Source organism: Melanotaenia boesemani, chromosome 1 (assembly GCF_017639745.1).
Source record: "Melanotaenia boesemani isolate fMelBoe1 chromosome 1, fMelBoe1.pri, whole genome shotgun sequence".
NCBI classification, from domain to species: Eukaryota; Metazoa; Chordata; class Actinopteri; order Atheriniformes; family Melanotaeniidae; genus Melanotaenia; species Melanotaenia boesemani.
The window spans coordinates 6,833,188-6,852,440 of NC_055682.1; the positions used below are offsets into that span (position 1 = coordinate 6,833,188).

At 38.0% G+C, this 19,253-nt stretch overlaps 1 protein-coding gene across 1 annotated transcript; it reads left to right on the plus strand.

Moving 5' to 3' along the window:
* Positions 1–148: 148 nt before the first annotated feature.
* Positions 149–18,009, plus strand: slc22a18 (solute carrier family 22 member 18). Its single transcript, XM_041989200.1, has 10 exons — positions 149–568; positions 2,259–2,356; positions 2,438–2,583; positions 3,452–3,584; positions 3,847–3,959; positions 11,689–11,799; positions 12,113–12,213; positions 12,305–12,406; positions 17,417–17,537; positions 17,809–18,009. The coding sequence occupies exons 1-10, from the start codon at positions 407–409 to the stop codon at positions 17,994–17,996; spliced, it is 1,275 nt and encodes a 424-aa protein (XP_041845134.1). The 5' UTR covers positions 149–406; the 3' UTR covers positions 17,997–18,009.
* The last annotated feature ends 1,244 nt before the right edge of the window (positions 18,010–19,253 follow it).

Below are 19,253 nucleotides of genomic sequence, written 5' to 3' on the forward strand. Positions count from 1 at the left end.
ATTTTCACTGAGAGACGTTCAAGTTCACTTTATATCCGGTGTAAGATAGAGTCCATAGACATAATATACGTATATGTATATATGTCTATGATAGAATCAGCCAAAGGTCCAATTATTCCGGTTAACAAAGTGAACACCCGAAACTCTTTTGATTTGTACTTTTTGTGACCAATAGCACAGATTACAGAGTGCGTCCGACATGTAAACGCCTCCTTATCGCCTTCCTGTCTCAAAGTGCAACCCCCGGAAGATTAGAAAACAGTTTATGTGAAAGTTCACCAGGTAAAAGGACGTTTTTACATACCTCAACCACAGATTGACTTTCACACACTTGTGCTCTATATGCTTTGCGGGAAAATTACAGTAGCGTTGCTTTCGAGTCGCTGTTCCAGATTGTTTTTAAAAAATGAGTCGAGGAGGTGAAATGACCGAGGAAACTTCCAAAGCTCCAGTTTTCTCTCCGGGAAACGCTGCAGACCAACGGAAGAGGATGAAAATTATTTTAATCGTGTATATACTCGCCGCTTTGGATATCACCTGGATGTTTTTACAGTTTTCTGTAACACCGGTAAGCACTATTGTTGTATGTCAGTGGAGGAAGCTGAAAATTCCGTGCTTGTCCTGAAATGTGCAGGGTGACAGCGAACTGAACCTGGAAAAAAATAATATCTTAAGTAGCTTTACTCATGGGCGCAAAAATAACCAGACTTATATGATTCTGCAAGTTTAGCTGCTTTTACTAAAAACCAGTCTACATAAAGTGACACCCTTCACTTTTTCACAGTTTTAGCAGAATTACAAGTTGTCTAGTCATATTCAGCCTTCGAAGTTATGTAGATTTAATAATAATAATAATAATAATAATAATAAACTAAACAAAGCTGAACACACTAGCTAAATAGAAATTATAATACATGTGGTTATATAATCAGCAGAGCCAAAGGTGAACCTTTTAAACTGTGCTAATATCTTTAAGCTTCTGTAACCTGTGACCTCACAAGTAAAAGAAAACTCTAAAGTCATTCATTAATCAAAAAAAGTAGAGACACTCACTGGCAGATTCATGGTCACCAACGCCTTCCTCAAATATGACAGACAGTCACAATTCATCAAAGTCAGACTCACAATAGTAAAAATGAATGTCATACAGAGCAGTTATTACCTGTAACCATCTTACATGACATGAATTTTACACTGTTGTGGATATCCTGCAAATATTACACTATGACCTTTAAGTACTTTAAGTACTACAGGCCTGGTGAATGTCACATACATAGGTTTCATAATATAGAACTGTAAAACCAGCTGATTTTTATGTTACCTTTCAGGACATAATAAAATCTGGTCCTTACCAGGTCTTAAAATAAGGTAAATAAAACTTCAGGTGAGGAAAAGCACATGATATACTGCACAGTGTCGTTATCTTTTAAAGAAAAACCAAGTCAAAATACAGAAGCTATGCATGGAAAATGAAAAGCATCTGAAAAGACACCCAAAAGCAAAATGAAAAATGAAGTGCACCCCATGATCCAACAGCTTGTAAGGCCACCTTAAAGAATTACTTGAAGTAAGTGATCTTTATCTGTATGACAGTAATTTGCCTTTTTTAAAATAAGACCATAAATCATTTTATTATGTCATGATGCATAAAAACTGAAAGAAAGCTGTAGTTTTCCAAGACTGAATGCAGCAAGAACACAGTTATAAACAAAGCAAATACAGGTTTTATATTGAAGGGTCTTTGCACAGCCTCATTCTCTAAACCACTGGTTCCCATCCTGTTTTCCCTGAGGACCCCCTTCATGCCCACTACCTGGCGGGGGTCCACGCCCTCGCCGTGCTTGGTTTTATGCTTGATGTAATCTGACTGGCTCCTTTCCTTTGATTAGACTAAAGTTAAATTATTAAGAAATAGCCTTACTTTTTCTTTTTTTCAAAATAAGGACGACTCATCTGCACCGTGGCCTTTCCCACCGCTGTACACCCCTATACAGTGTTGCATCTTTGATGGAGTCTTTTGATAAAGCTAATTTCTTCAGTGAAAACTATCCAAGGTGACAGCACCATGAGGCTGGTTAAAAACAAGTATAATGTCATCATCCAGACAGATCCTAACATTTTAAACTTATGTTTTTGTTTATAACATAAATCTCTGTTGCTTTGATGTCTTAAATTAAAAAAAAGATTAAACAAAAACTAAAAGTGTTTCTGGTTTATATCATTTCTATTTCATGTGTGCGTTTTCATCACTTTTCTAGTATTTGGCGAAAAAACTTGGATTCGACACCTTGTGGTTTGGTTATTTGCAAACTACAGTGGGTGTGATTCAGCTGACTGGGGGTCCCATGTTTGGAAGGTAAGTACGATTCGCTCGTCTTTCTGTTTCTGTCTGGCAGAAAAATGTGTCTGCAGGGCTTTTGTTTCGTTTTGTTGGCAGGTTTGCAGATCTTTTCGGGGCACGAGCAGCCTTGTCTCTGGCATGTGCTGCAACTGTCGTGTTCTTTGTGCTCCTAGCCATCGCAGATCATCCCATCTTACTGTTTATCCACAAACTCCCCACAATCTTTATGCACGTCATGCCTGGTGAGCATCACTCTCTTACAATCCTCCTCAGTCCTCCAACAGTTATGGATCATTCATTTATACTTTTTATTTTCACCCTTTTTTCATCACTTCTGCAACAGAAGATGAATTCTTGAAAAAATAATAATAATATAAAAATAGCATTTAAAGTTGTAATACATATACTGAATTTCTTGTATTTAATGTTTGAGGTCAAACCTTTTAAGAATATGTCTGATTCTTCTTGAAATATTTATAGATATTTTAATCACTTTGTTGTTGTTTTTCTCTATTTATGCCACATTAGTTAAACCCAAAAGAAAACTAATGATTTAGATTAAGTATTAAAAACAAAAATTGGAGATTTAGCTGTTTATTTCTTTTAGGGTTTATTTATATGAATTCACTGTTAGTTACAACTTAACCCTTTAACACCTGCTGTTACAAATGTGCATTAAACTTCTGTTGACTTTTGATTATTTTATTTCTCTATATTTAGTTATTCTGTTTTATTTGTTTATTTTCTGTATATTTATTTCTATATTATTTATACATAATTTATTTTAAGTTATTATGAATTTATTTAATATTAAATTGTAGTTTATTGTGTGCCAGTGTTTTTCTTTTTCCCAGATTTTTTTCCCTGTATTTTTTTTATTGTAATAAATTCAGGCATTAAATTGTTAACTGTGTGCTACTTTTTTAACTTTTACATTATTGAGGAATACATATGAGGTGTTTCTTTGTATTATAGATAACTAAAGTAAAAGAAAGGTTGCTCTGCTTTTGATCCAAACAATGAAATCAAAGAGAAAATCAGTGTAATATTATTTTATTTCGCTTGCTGTGGGTGTTTGACCGGCGTTTGTGTTCCTTCTCTTGTCTGCAGCTTGTCAGATGGTGGTTACAGACCTGTCAGAACCGGAGAAACGGGCTGACGCTTTATCCAAGCTTGGCTTGTGTTTTGGCGTCGGTATGATAGCCGGCTCCACTTTAGGCGGACAGCTGGTCACACGCTATGGGTGAGTGTGGGTTTCAGTGTTGTTTGACTTGTAATGAGGAAAATATAAACGCAGTCTCTCTAACCATTATCAGGTCAGAAAAAAGAAAATATGTTTCAATAATCAGTGATAGAAAAACATAACTGTAATATTTCAGTAACACTGAACTACTGGAGAAGTAAAAGGCGAAACTGTTTGAGTCACACCGTTGATAAACTGGAAATAAATTCATGATGATGGATGCTTGTCCGCCTGACGCTGCTCTTTATCTTGAATTTTCTAGGGAGACGTTCACTGCATGTGTTGGTGCCGCAGGGAGTGCCTTCAGTTTGTTCATGGTTTTAACTTTCATCCCAAAATCTACGAAAGCTGAGGCCTCTAGAAGCAGCACGGAATGTAAGAAACACTTCCACTCACCGTTCCAGATGTGCTCAGCTGTCTGCGAATCTGTAAATGATGCTGTAAACAGACGGCATGACACACACAAAGCTCAAGCTTCCATCCAACCAGGGTCTCTGAAGTTGGAATCATACTTGCTGTGTTTACTTGGGTTATTCCCACTAACTATGCAATTAATTAATGAAATTCTTTAAAAAATGTTTAAACTTCTGTTTAAATGTGGCTTTACAGAGTTCAGAGAGAGAGATTTTAAACCAATAGCTTGTTGATCTCTGGATTTGATTGAAACTTGTGAACACTGACAAAAACTAAAGAATTCGGTACCTAAAATACTTGCTATTTAAATCTTAAATTGATAAATAATAATAATGGATTGGATTTATATTGCACTTTTCTGTTCCATGCACTCAATGTAAATATTGAGTCCATTATTCATTCAGTCCACATTCACACTGGTGGCGGTCAGCTACAATGCAAAATTAATTTGGGTAAATCTACAGTATATGGAAATTCCTCAAAACCTGCCCTCTTACTTTGAAAATCCATTTACTTGTCAGAGTCACACTGACAGTGGAAAAAAAGTAAAACCCAGTGGCATAATTGGAAAGTTTCACCAAGAAAAATCACATAAACTTAGCACAAAAAGAAAGGAAATTATTGCTTTGTTAAGTATTTCTTTGTGGTAACATTTCGTCTTTGAAGTGAATCTCATACTGCTGGAAAGCTTGTTTAGTTCCTTTTGAATGGAGCCACATTTGTGAGGAAAAAGCATTTTCTTTACAAATACGCTGTGAACAGTTGCTTTTAGCTGTCCCCCGCTCATGGCTGGTCTCCAAAGGAGATCGTGCTTTGTAAATAAAGTTGACTTGACATTTGTAGGATAGGCAGCAGAGCTGAGTATGTGGGCTGAGCCTGTGAAAAACCTTCTCTGCCAAAGCCAAATGCTTATTCTGTTACTGACTCATGTTTTGAGCTTCTAGGATCTTGTTACCGACAATGATTGCCACCTGATTACAAAAAACCTGTGAGTGTGCGACAGTAGTAAATTGGGATGATTGGGTCACAGTGTGGAGAAGATGTGGAGGATGCTATGCTGATTTCTGCACCAACAGCTTTTGATGGAGGCGGTATGATGGTGGGATTGCATCTCCCTCAGTGGAAAAACAAGGCTAGGCATCACTGGAGGTAATCTCAGTGCAGAGATATGGAGATGAGATTCTGCAACCAGTTGCAATCCCATATCTCCACAGTCTGCGACTGAACTCTGTCCATCAGAGCTGGAAAGGATGAAAAAGACTGCTTGCATTCCAGACCTCAACCATAATCATTAACGTGGGCGTGCTATTCATGTCAGAGGGACCAACACAACCACATTGGTTGACTTGCAGCAAATGCTTGTGGAAGAATGGGAAGACTCCCACAGCAGTGTGGGACTATGCTGGTGGCCAGCATGAGGAAGAGGTGCCAGGCCGTTGTGGCTGTGCATGGATCCTCCACATGCTGCTGACGCTCCTGTTTGTTAAATGGAAAAATGGTTAAAAAACCAACATGTCTTGTTTGTTCAGACTTGAACCTTCCAATCAAATAAACAACACCAAACTCATCCCTGCTGCTCATCCCACAGATGCATTTTCCTGACAAATGTGGCACCATTTAAAAGAAAAATAAACAGATTTTCCAACTGTACAAGATTTATTACCAAGTAGCATTTAATAACAAAGAAATAATCCACCAAACATAAATTTCCTCACTTTTTGTGCTAATAGGGGGGAAAATAATCATGGACTTCATTTACCCTGAATAAATCTGGGGCTGGGTAAGATGACAACCCCCAGAACATTCAAATTTAATATAATTAATTACAATTAATTTATATTTATTTTTATTTAATTAGTTAATTCAATTATAATTAATTTTAGTACATTCCTTCAATAGAATTCACAGTAAATAGAATGATCAAATTTAATTTAATAAATAATTTAATTAATTACATACATTTAGCTTTTTTCCCACTTTGTGTAATCGCTCCATTTGGAATGTTATGAAATGATATAAGGATGCCGGTTATCATGGTGACAAGAGATTTTAAATCTAATCTAACACACTTTTTATGCTCCATCCAACAACAAAGATGGAGCTTGTAAATAATATGCTATCTAAAACTGATGATGAGCATTTGCAAAAGATGAACCCCATGTCATCTTATTACCGGCATGTTTTATCATCGATCCTTCCTGACATGGAGCAGATATACTCCTGCTTGCAAGAGAAGAACAACATCCTGGAGAAGGAAAACCAAGCTCTGAGGAAGAAAGTTGAGCTTCTGATGAATGATAGTGAACAGTTAAAGGAGCAGCAGCTTAAAGTCCAAAGTGTGCTAAAAAACAGAGAGCTCCTCGGGATCCAGCTGGTGCACAGCAGAAATGAAGTGCAGGTGTTGGGTTGGAAGTTAAGCGCCCAGAACAAGGACCTGAAGTGGAAGCGCAACCAGAATGAGCTCCTAAGGCAAGAAGTTGAGTCGGTGAAGAAGGAGCTACAGACAGCCAAGCAGAAAGCTGTCAGCCAAAGAGCTGAGCAGCAAAAGCTGAAGAATCAGCTGGAGCAGGTGGTCAAAGACAGCGATCAGTTGAGTAAAAAGTGGCTGCACTGCTACAGTAAATGCTCAGAGTTGTTTGACAGGATCACCGCCCAGCAGTCAAGCCTGAACAAGAAGGACAGTCAATATAAGGAGCAGATTAAGCAAATCCATAACCTCAAAACGGAGAACCAGAAACTTGAGAGAGAGAGGCGCTTCTTTGAAAATGAAGCAAACGGTGTGAAGCGTAGGCTACAAAGGTGTGAGGAAGAGCTCCGCATGCAGAGGGAGCAGCTCACTGAATGCACAGGTTCTTGCTTCTTTGTAACTCAGATAGTGGAGAGAACAGTTATTCCAAAGCAAAAACGTCTGCTAATCAGAAAACCCACCCGAGAGGTGCCCGCCCAGAAAGTTGAGTCCTTACAGAAAGAGCTGTGCAGCCAGAACCAAGAGCTGAAGAGGACTCAGAAGTTATGTGAGGAGCTGAGGCAAAGCCTGATGCAGGCGTCCGTGCAGCTCCAGCAGTGCAAGGCAACGCGCCGGGACAGAAAGGAAAAGCTGAAAGCGTTGACAGCAGAGAGGGACGTCTACAGGCAAAAGGCTGAAAAACTGCAGAAAGAATGGGAAGACAACAGGAAAGAGAAACTTAGTGAAAAACTAAAGAAGTGGGCAACCAAGAACATAAAGAAAGTCCAGCCGTTGTGTGGAGGCCAGTCCGACCAGTCCTACTTTTCCTTAAATAAGTCCTACCACCAAAGACTATGCAGCAAAGCCTAGATGGAGCCAGGTTACATGATTATTGGGAGCAAAATTTAATGCAGAGCTTGTCATGTAAAACTTTCATAAAATACATCTTTACAACTTGCTTTATGTATTTCTTATTTTTATGTAGCAATGCGATATCCATTACTAAGCTAAAATTATTTAATTAAATCCCTTTTAAACATTTTCCTCTGAAATAGTTCTAATATGCAGCTGTGGGTCTTTGTTATTTGGATACTTGGGTACGTTAGAGTGTAATTGATGTCTTTGTTGTTAGTTGGTACAAGTTAATGAACTGAGATGAGAGGATTTAGAATCTGTATTTATCTATGTTTGAGAAACCATGAAAGAGAAATGGCCTCAAAACTGGCAACAAATCATCTTGCTAATGATAAAACTTAAATTATGGTTCATAAACATGAAAAATGTTTCTTGCAATTGCTTGCTGCACTGATGCAACCTGAAAACAGTTTTATGCTCCGTGGATGCTGAGAACATGACTGTTTTCATAAAGGAAATAAATTATGGAATTAAGATTAGGAAAGTTTGCATGCAAAACAGCACAACCGACTCATTTTAATATTGACCAAAACAGTTGAACAAATCAGCACAAAGAAAATTGTCTGTTAAAAAAACAGGGAATGTCCGGCAGAAAATGGTACGGACACTTCTGTTGATCCAAAAATGGAAAACATGTCTGTGATCATTGGCAGAGATAAATTCCTGGCAGAGTTTCTTCCTGTTCAAAGCATCAACTCTTTCTTGATGTTTGTGACAAACTGCCACATTGTCAAGTTGCAAAGCCATGTTTTTAACCTCCTCAGTGCACTGAAACTCAGTAATATTGGAAGGATCAACAACAGCCTCACAAGGACATTCATCCGATCAAAAAGACCTCTGACTTCAGGCAGCATGCCTGTCAGGATGTAAGGTGTTTGAACTTTGAAAGCTCTGATACAGATTATCATCACTAACATTTGTCACAATGCTTAATGTTATAACTAACATATGTTTATTCTCTCAACCTCACTTCTGAGCCTCCAGCTTCTTCTCCATCTCCTCCTACAATCCAATAATCTCCAGCGTTTCCTTCTGCATCTACTTCTGCATCTCTACTATCCACCTGACAAAAATATATTGGTGCATGACATAAACAGTGGGACAATTTGGGGTGCAACAATCACCAGTTTTGGTAATACGGTTGGAGGAAAAACTTAGTTTCACAATTATTTTGGATGTATAAAAATCACATTTGTATATATTGTATTTTTCCCTTTTAAAAAATAAATAAATTAATAATAATAATAATAATAATACATTTTATTTATCAACACTTCCAATAAGAATACACTTTACAGGATTATTGTGAGCTTTCTAAATGATGATGAGGATCTTAAAGTGGATATGTTGCTTTATGGAGCCAGTGAAGGTGTTGCAGGATGGGTGTAATGCATTTCTCTGAGTAACTAACACTTTGACTTTTAAAGAAGTCTCTTATGTCCACTTTTCTTTTTCAGACATCCTGGCTGCTCCTAATTACTAAACACATACGCACACACATACATGGACACAGATTCAAACGTTAATGTAAAAGAAACTTCTGATATTCTTCAGCTGACATGACCCAGATAGAAATGCCCAATTTACAGCAGCATATTAACAAGGACTCCTGACCGGGGACTAGCTTACCGGTAAGAAAGCAAGGTGGAGTGACAGCCGTTTTCCGCTTGGTCCTAGTGCTTGATTCTTGATGTTTACTAAAGCGAAACATTGTTTTTGGACAGTAAAAAGTGCAGGGGTCCCCTGTGTCCCCCCCTAAAATTACGTCCATGGTGTAATTAGACATTCATATTCATAATATGGGTATTAGATCACCAGGGGAGCAGTTAGGGTTAAGAGCTTTGCTCACGGGCCCACCTTTGCCAGCGGGTCACCTTTGCCAGTCTGGGGGCTTGAACCTCGGCCCTCCAGCCCAGGTCCATTTCTCTAACTATTAAGCCACCACCAGAGATGCCAGTAACGCGTTACAAAGTAACGTGTTACAGTAACCTGACTACATATTTTAACAAAATATAATCTAACGCGTTAGGATGTCCTACAATGTAATCAAATTACCGTTTCTCTTCATATTCGTCCTGCGTTACTTCGGCACTCCCCACTCCTTTCACATATGATTTGAAATCAAGCGCCGTGGACGAAAGTGTATTTATCTAACTCAACACACCTTCTCATTAACGGTGGTACAGAAATTTTATGTACTCGTAAGCATGCAGTTACCTTTCTTCGCTGAAACTTGACCTTTTTTAAATCGACAAACACAAATCATTCACTGCACATGACTTTAGAAAAAAATATAATATAGAAACTTATTACCCTGGTGCATGATGGGAGGTCCGCCTCTCCACTTCCGTCCGTCATTTTTTTGTTTGGGGGGTTTTAACTAATAAAGTAACTAGTAATCTAACTTAGTTACTTCTAAACCTTAGTAATCAGTAAAGTAACTAGATTACTTTTTAAAGAAGTAATCAGTAATCAGTGGTCAGATTACTTTTTCAAGTAATCTGTGGCATCACTGGCCACCACCCCCACAAGGTGCCTTTAAGGCCCTATGTAGCAAAAATGAATAAATCAACATTTTGAACCTACTGAACAGCCAGCTGTGGTTGCAGCCTACTGTCCAGATGAAGGCACGTGAAGAGATGCTACACCATGCGGGAACTTTATATTCCTCTGTAATCTGGGACAACACCAGTAAAGATGCAGATGATCACATCCCAGCTACTTGGCTTAATACAGATATAATAAAGACTCTATTAGAACAGACAAACATAAAAGAAGAGTAAGACATGAAACACAGTCAGATAGGGATACTGTGATTTGTAATTTATATCTTTTGATTGACTAATATGCATGAATGGAGAATTACTTTTCCCTGAGCTGGTGTTGTGCATCTTTACCTTCTCTGTGCCACAACTATCAACTAAGTGTAGAATAAAAACATCCCTTTTTTCCTGCACTAAACTTTCAATGATACACAAAGGTTGTCATTGTTTTTTCTCCTTTTTCATCCCAGGGGTAAACATTCCTACAATCAGTAGTAACTTATGAAATACTCTCCTCCCTTCATCTTACACTCTGAGAGGACGACTCATGAACACAGATGCATCAGGGCAAGGCACAAAAAGCAGATGCTAATTCACCACTACGGCTCTGTAATAAATACTGAAAAGTAAACACCAAAGAAAGTTTTATTACTGGGCACAAGGGTCCAAAAAATTCCTAGCTACTGTTTTCCAGTTGTTTTAATGGGGAAAAAGGTTTTTAAAGCATAGCCTGATCTTTCACTTTTACTCTTTAAAACGCTAAACCATTTCTGTTCAGTTTATTATTTTCATAATTTCTCCATTAAATTTGCATAAAGAGAAGCCATAGAGAATAAGAACTGTATGACTTGCAACAAAACCTTGTATTTATGCATCTAAACCGTTTCATTAAGTCAGAAATGTATGATGTGATGAGGAAATGTCAAAACGTTTCTAAAATTCAAGGTTTTCAGTGTCACAAATGTCTTAAGCTGTAGCTATTAGTCTGGCCCAGTTAGAAATGATGTTATCTGGTAGGTATTGTTCTCCAAAAAAATTGTTTATTTAACTCCAAAATAGGGTAAAAATGTCTTCTTTTTTTTTTTATTAAATTTGTGTGCAAATTTTCAACTTTTCTGAGGTGCTCCTCTTTCAGTCCACATAAGACAGCATTTAAAATCAGTTCATAATATGTGGTGCCTGCTATGATGCACTATTGTCATGGGAAAGAAGTTTAGCACAAAGGAGGTCAATAATAAGCTCAGCACATTCTGCACAGTTATGTTATAAAAGTTTAAATGCTTGCAATAATGTGACACAATATCTAAAGTTAACAGTTCTGCAGGCAGTGTTTTACAGAATTACATTTGTGTCCTTTATTATCATCCACAATATGAGGCTCTGTACTGAGACCGGAACAAACTGTGCAAAGCCAGTTTGTTCTGGTCTTTACTTTGTCTTCATCTGTGCATCTAGGAGACCATGGGCAATTTGCAACCATAATCAGATGCATTCTTTTCACCATGAAAAGGCCAAAAACTCGGGGCTGCTTCAGATGTTTCTACCCTGTTCAGAGCAACTTAAAACTTAAAAGGATACACAAGCAGTTCCTACAATGATTCAGTAACTTTGTCAGTGTGTTTACACCAAAACTAAAGTGCTAAGTTTTATTAAACTTAGTAAAAAATGTGGCGTTTCAGCTCCATGAAATCTTAGTTTTGTTAGAGTCACTGTACTTTACTGAGAGCTTGATGTCTGAATGAACATTCATTTTATTCTGTTTTTTCTTTGATTTTTTTTTCTACAGCTGAGAGCCAAAACAAGAAAGTATTCAGTCTGGGAGAGATCACAAGACTGATGAAGTTTCCAAGAGTGATGAGAATTTTTCTCATCAAAGCTGTTGCAGGTTTGCCATCAGGTGAGAATTGGGTTTGTTTTATTTTTGATCTATAGCTCTCTTCAAATGTTATCTTTAAAGGTGAATTTAACACTTGATTCATGATTTAAACAAATCTAGTGAATGGCTCAGATAACACAGACGGTCTTTAAATGTTTTGGTGGTGACTTGTACATGTAAAATGGTCTGGTTTGCTTCGGATAACTGTCTAAAATGCACAAAAGACCAGGAAACTAAAAGTAATCTTTGATTTATTAAAATAGAAAATGTCAAACATATATTCAGCTTGAAAAAAGTGTAAATCTAGCACAAAAAAATGCTTTTCTTTATTAAGGCATATTTCAGGTGATGTTCTCGATCATTGCGCTGGACTTCTTCAAGCTGCTGCCTGAGCAGAACGGCTACCTTATGACCTTCTTTGGCATCGCTCAAATGGTAAAAGTGAAATCCAGTTTGAGTTTATCATCAGTGACTGAGGTGTTGCGTGATGAGGGTGAGGTCAGTAAAACTTATCATGTATGTTCAGGTTGTTCAGGGAGGAGTAATTGGTCGACTCACAGCGAGATATTCGGAGAAATCGCTGCTGCTATTGTCCATCGGAGTTGCATCTTGCGTGGGACTGGCTCAGGTAAGAGGTTTTAATTGACACAAACTTAATTCAGTTTCATGTAAGTATTCCGAGGTTCTTTAGGAGATTCTTACCTTTCTTTTCTGTTTTCTTGTTTTGGAAAATCTCAAAACTTGCTTTGACTGATTTAACCATCTCTTTGTTTTTCTACATTGGGTTAAAAATTTAAAAAATGCCACTCATACTTACTCTTATCAAGAAACCTGGTTTAACTACAGGCTTATTTCTAAACTTCCTTTTCTTTGTAAAGTCTTGTGCAGGCTCACTTGAATTTTAATGAGGTTTTAGAAAAATTTCAGTCTTGTTTTAAGTAATGTCACAGTACTGAAGCAAGTCAAGGCAGTTTATTTGTATAGCACATTTCATGTACAGGACAATTCAAAGTGCTTTACATAAAACAAAGGCATTACAGATATTTAGAAATAATAAAAGGCATCAACACATAATCACAATAAAATAATAAATTACAATAAAATGATTAAAAGCAAGATAAGTTAAAAAGTTTCCGTGCAGAATTCATGCATAGGCACATGAGACAAGAAATGTTTTTAACCTGGATTTAAAAATGTCTACATTTGGGGAAAGTTTAATCTCCACTGGCAGTTTGTTCCACTTGTTTGCAGCATAACAGCTAAATGCTGCTTCTCCATGTTTAGTCTGGACTCTGGTCTGGACTAGTTGACCAGAGTCTTTGGATCTAAGAGCTCTGCTAGGTTTATATTCTCTGAACATATCACAGATGTATTCTGGGCCTAAACCATTCTGGGATTTGTAAACAATCAGAAGGGTTTTAAAATCTATTCTGTGACTGACTGTAAGCCAGTGTAAAGATTTCAAAACTGGTGTGATGTGTTCAGATCTCTTAGTCCTGGTTAAAACTCTAGCAGCAGCGTTCTGGATGAGCTGCAGAAGTTTAATGCTCTTTTTAGGAAGTCCTGTTAAAGACCATTACAGTAATCCAGCCTACTGGAGATGAATGCATGGATGAGTTTCTCTTGGTCTTTCTGGGAGACTAAACTTTTAATTCTGTTGATGTTTCTGAGCTGGTAAAAAGCTGTCTTAGTGACAGCTTTGATGTGGCTGCTGAAAGTCAGGTCTGAGTCTATCAATACTCCCAGGTTACGAACTTGGTCGGTGATTTTAAGAGTCCGAGTCTCCAGGTGTTTGCCAATGCTGACCCTCTTCTCTTCGCTACCAAACAGAATAATCTCAGTTTTGTCTTCATTTAATTGTAGGAAATTCTCCCTCATCCAGGTGTTTATTTGCTCCAGACACTGACACAATAAGTCTATTGGACTGTAGTCTATAGTTCTGTAATATTTGATCCAGAGGGAGCATATACAAGTTGAACAGAAGAGGTCCAAGGACTGTCCCCTGGGGGACTCCACAAGTCATGGCCACTCGCTCAGATTCATAGCTGCCGATCGTAACAAAATAACTCCGGCCTTCTAAATAGGACCTGAACCAGTTAAGGACCGCTCCAGAAAGTCCAACCCAGTTTTCCAGCCTGTGCAACAGGATTCTGTGATCTACAGTATCAAACGCAGCACTGAGATCCAACAGAACCAGGACTGATACTTGACCAGAATCGGTATTCAACCTAATGTCATTTAACACTTTGACCAGAGCTGTTTCAGTGCTGTGATGAGGTCAGAAGCTGGACTGAAATTTATCAAGATTTCCACTTTCATTTAAAAAGTCATTAAGCTGGTGAAATACAACTTTCTCAGTAGTCTTGGAAATAAAAGAGTCAGAGACAGGTCTATAGTTGTTGATTATAGAGGCGACAAGAGTCCTTTTCTTTAGGAGTGGCTTAATAGCAGCTATCTTTAGTGACTTGGGAAAAATGCCTGATGCCAGTGAGCTGTTAACTATCAGTAGGAGATCACTTTCTACTGAGGTAAAAACTGTTTTTAAAAAGTCGGATGGTATCATGTCCAGAGTGCATATTGTTGATTTCAAATGCCAAACTGTTTCTTGTAGGATTTTTTAAATCAACCGTTTTAAATTGCGACATAACATCAGAATTATTTCCAGGTTTTAGACACAGACTAGTTTTCTTGTGTGACTGTGTGGAATTAATATTTTGCCTAATTGTTTTAATTTTTTGGCTAAAAAAGTTGGCAAATTGGTTGTGTTTCTCACTGGAAAGGAGCTCTGGGCTTATCTGTTTAGGAGGATTTGTAAGTTTTTCAATCATAGCAAACAGAGTGCGAGAATTGTTGACATTCCTGTTAATCATTTCAGATAAAGGCAGCTCTCTGGCCTTGCACAGCTCATTGTTATAGTTACGCAGGCTTTGTTTGTACAGCTCATAGTGAATTTGAAGTTTATTTTTCCGCCATTTCCGCTCAGTTTTTCTGCATTCTCTTTTTAGGCTGGTAACCACAGTGGTGTTTCTCCATGGTGTTTTCTGCTTGATCAAAGTGCTCTTGATTCTTATCGGTGCAACAGCATCCATTACATTCAAGACTTTCAGATTGAAATGATCCAGGAGTCCATCAACTGACTCTGCACTGGTTGTTGGTAACATAGCTATGGCCTCCACAAACTTAACACTTGTTCTTTCATTAATGGACCTCTTCCTAACGGAGAAGCAGGTTGGTTGGACGTTCAGTGATAAGTAAATCAAACAAAATACAAAAATAGTCAGACAAGGCCAAGTCAGTGACCACGACAGAAGAAATATCAACACCCTTTGAAATAACCAGGTCCAGAATGTGACCTCGAATGTGGGTCGGTTCTTTTACATGTTGCCACAAACCAAACATGTCCAATATGGAAGAAAACTCCTTGACATTTCCATCCATCATGTTATCTATGTGAATGTTAAAATCCCCAGTTAAGATGAAATGATTAAAATCAGTAAAGATAACCAACAATAATTCAGAAAATTCCTCAGTAAAATTTGCACAGTGTCCTGGACGTCTGTAGATGATTAGAAATAGGATTTTAGAAGCACCCCTTAAAATAAAACTAAGATATTCAAAAGAAGTAAAATCAGCAAATTAAATCTCTTTACACTGGAATGAATCTTTAAATAAGGCAGCTTCTCCTCCCCCTTTCCTCCCGTTTCGACATTTATTCATAAAACTAAAATGAGGGGGTGCTGTTTCATTAAGAACTGTAGCACTTGTGTCTTCTGTTAACCATGTTTCTGTCAGAAAAAGAAAATCTAAACTGTGAGAAATGATGAAGTCATTAACTAACAGTGACTTGTTGGACAGAGATCTAACATTAAGTACAGCAGCTTTATGAAGTTTACACTGGTCTCTGTTGTATTCTGAGTTATACAAGGTACAGTTAACAGATTAGATCGATTTACCCCACAAGCTGACCGTGTTCGATTCCTTATTTTTTAACTAACACAGGAATCCTACTGGGTCCAGGCTTGATCTCAGAACAGCTGTCAGTAGTAGCAAAACTACAGCAAGGACCCTGAACGCATCATGGCATGTCATCTTTGTTGTGAATTCTGCTGCTGCTCCGTGAACCTCCTGCACATCCTCTTGTGCCCTGCTCTGCCAGGACAGGTGATCTAAGAGGAGGATGAGGAGGGGAAGCCCTGTATTTCTTGGTCGATGGTTGTCGCTGGGGTTCAGACCGGGATAGAGACATCCTTTGAAGACCTTGGGTGATGTGGAGAAGGGGGTCTGGTGAGGGGGGAGAGCTGGGAGTTGATCGCCTCTCTGCTGTGTCCTTTGCTCTTGTCTGTACACTCATGTTTGGGTTTGCCGTCCCAACAGCATGATGCAAGTGTGCACCAAGTAATCTGCACCCAGTTAGATTTGGATGGACACCATCAGGTCTGAGTCGCTCCTTACAGTTCCAAAAGATATTGAAGTTATCAATGAACTTTATCCCATGGGTGATACATGTGTTTGATAACCATGTGTTCAGGCCAAGAAGTCTACTGAAAAGTTCAATTCCTTTACCCGCTGTAGGAATGGGTCCTGAAATATGAACATGGTGCTCCAAACTGACACAGTCTCTCCAACAGCAGAGAAAAGTCTTTCTTCAGGATCTCGGAGCCAGTTTTCCTCCTCAGAATATCAAGAGGCCCCGTGTGGACAATAATTTCCATACCATCTGCAGCACTTTTAAGAGTTTTTAATGACCTTCTTTTAACTGTTTATACTGGATGTTCAGCTGTCCTGGTTCTTTTAGACCTCACCGCAGCTTTTCATACTGCTGATTACCAGATGGTTTAGTTTGATCGGGATGGTTTGAAGTAATGTGTTGGCAGTAGAGGCACTGTCTTGAACTGGTTTCAGTCCCATTTGTCTGATAAGACTTCCTCAGCGTATCTTGACCAGTACTCCTCAGCAGGACCCCTTTTAGCTGTGGAGCCCCACAGGGATCCATTTCAGGCCCGCTCCTATTCTCTTTAGACATGTTGCCTCTGGGGTCTGTATTTAGAAAGCATTGCATTTTATGTCCCTCCTTTGCAGATTACATGCAGATTTATATTCCTTTAAAAGCAAAACATGATTCTGTTATTAAACTACAAAATTGCCTTAAGGACTTAAGAGACTGGATGGCAATGAACTGTCTAAATCTAGACGAAAATAAAAATAAATATTTTTGGTAACCAGGAGCTCCTAAATGGTGCTGCAAGCATCCTTGATCTGCCAGACAATTGGCCTCATGGTCCTCATTGGTCCTCATGAAACCTTTGAGTCGTGATTGGCAACTCCTTTATAAATAAATAAGATCAGCAGATTTGCTTTGTGGTCAAAAGTGTTTCTTTTTAACCTGAGTCTGCTTTAAAAAAGCCAAGCCTTACCTTCCTAAAAAAGATATGGAGAAAGTCATCCAGGTACTTATTATCTGCTGGCTAGTCTATTGTAACTCTCTTCATCATCATGGCTTTGATCAGTCTCTTCATCGCCTGCAGCTGCTCGTATGTTAAAATGAAGGAGACGATGCCTGCAGCATGGCCGATTAAAAACTGTGATGGTAAATAATCCTTCGTTCTTTTTCCACTCTCTTTTTCTTTTTGTTGTGCAGGCTTACATGCAGAATGTGTTCCAGTTCTGCATCACCGTCACCCCGATGATCTTTTCCATAAGTGTGTTTAATATTATCACCGACAGCATGCTCACCAAGAGCGTCCCCTCCTCTGACACAGGTGAGTTCTTCCTGCTTTTATCTCTAATAGCAAAGAAACAGTCAACATTCGTGAGGATTCATTAGGAAACTGTAACTACTTTGCCATTAGTTAGAATTTTTAAAGCTTCAGTTTTGTTAAATAAATGACGTGATTATAGCTGCTGTAGGTGAAAGGCTGGGTGAGGTATAAATTTACAAAATCTCTGTTTTGGTGTCTTCTTCTTTTTTTACCAACTAAAATTGAAAATATATCAGAATACTTACTAAAACTGCTCTGCTCTTATTCTCAGGAACAATGCTGGGGCTGTGTGCATCTGTCCAATCCCTTGTTCGCACAATAGGACCGACGATTGGCGGCTATCTATATGTAAAATACGGCGTCTCCTCCATCGGTTTTACCCAGTTTGTAGTGAACACCACTGTGTTTGTTTACCTCATGTACAGACAGCTCAGGACGAAAGTAAAGGAGGGGGAGTAAAAAACTCCAAAACCACAACAAAAGATGTGATGGATGGAAATTGATATCATTGCAACTATATATGTTCACATTTATCTTTCGTTGCAGTAATTTACGTAATTTAATGAGATTAAGCCATATCATTTCAGTTTAAGATAATTTGCTGTGTTGTTGAAGCTGTGGATATTCAGGAGAAAACCACTAGATGGCAGCAAATCTTCTGTTCTCTACTCTGTCCAGAGTTCAACATTCACAGCAGAGAAACAAGCTTAAATCAGTTTGCTGCTATTAAGATTTTATTATATATGATCATTTATAATCAAACAAGGGCCAGTTAAAACTATTTCTGCAACAGTTTTACATTTGTAATAAAGGTTTATTTTCTTATATGTTATTGTCCTATAATGGAAAACTTAAAATTTTACATGTTTTTCTGCAAAAATGTATTTAAATGCAGTTTGTAAAAGACTTACTCTTTTCTTTTCTACTTTTACTCAAGAATCTTAGCATCCTGTGATGTTTTTTGGAGTTTCAACTCTAGTAATTCTGGTTCTCTGCTGGTGGAATAAACTACAGAAGCCTATTGAGGCAGGCACATCTCTCTCTGCCTTTAAGACTCTGTTGAAGACTCATGTCTTTAGGGTTCACTTCTACTAACACATGAGGCACCCTGACACGCCTCACCTGCAATCACTTGCATTTCTGCACTCACTTTTATGAACTTTTTTGCTTGCACTTTGTCATTTAAACTGATTTAGCACTTAATGTATAGTCATGTATGTATGTACTGTAGAATCATTCTAGTGAATGACCAAATGTAATGTAAGTATAAATGTAAGAGTAATTATTGTGAGAACAACTCAGCCACCATGATGTCAGTGTTATTATTTTAAAAGAACCTGAACTTTAAATGATTGATAGTCTTGTTTAGCTTTACTTTATTTCAGCAGCATCTGCATTTATTCAGTACTGTAATTAAGAACCATGAGATACCCAATTCACTTTATTTATATAACACATCAGAAAAACACATGGTTGCCAGTGTGCTGTAAATATAAAATACAATTGCTGAAATACAAAGACATTCTAGACACAGTCAGAAAATCTACATACTTATGTTTTAGATTAAAATAAAATTTATTTAGCATACCTAATAAGATGCAACACTTTCAACAGATGCAGCACCAATTCCCAAAACTTCTAACACTACAGGGTCCAGCTGATGCTCATTCTCACATTTTGGCAAGCTGTTTAACAGCGCTACGAAATAGTTCAGCA

Bases quoted from the DNA above. Each gene is read 5' to 3' on its own strand.
- slc22a18 (XM_041989200.1), top strand. From the start codon at position 407: ATGAGTCGAGGAGGTGAAATGACCGAGGAAACTTCCAAAGCTCCAGTT. The intron at 2,357-2,437 runs GTAAGTACGATT...TTTTGTTGGCAG, and splicing joins GGGGGTCCCATGTTTGGAAG to GTTTGCAGATCTTTTCGGGG. The intron at 3,960-11,688 runs GTAAGAAACACT...TTTTTTCTACAG, and splicing joins CTCTAGAAGCAGCACGGAAT to CTGAGAGCCAAAACAAGAAA.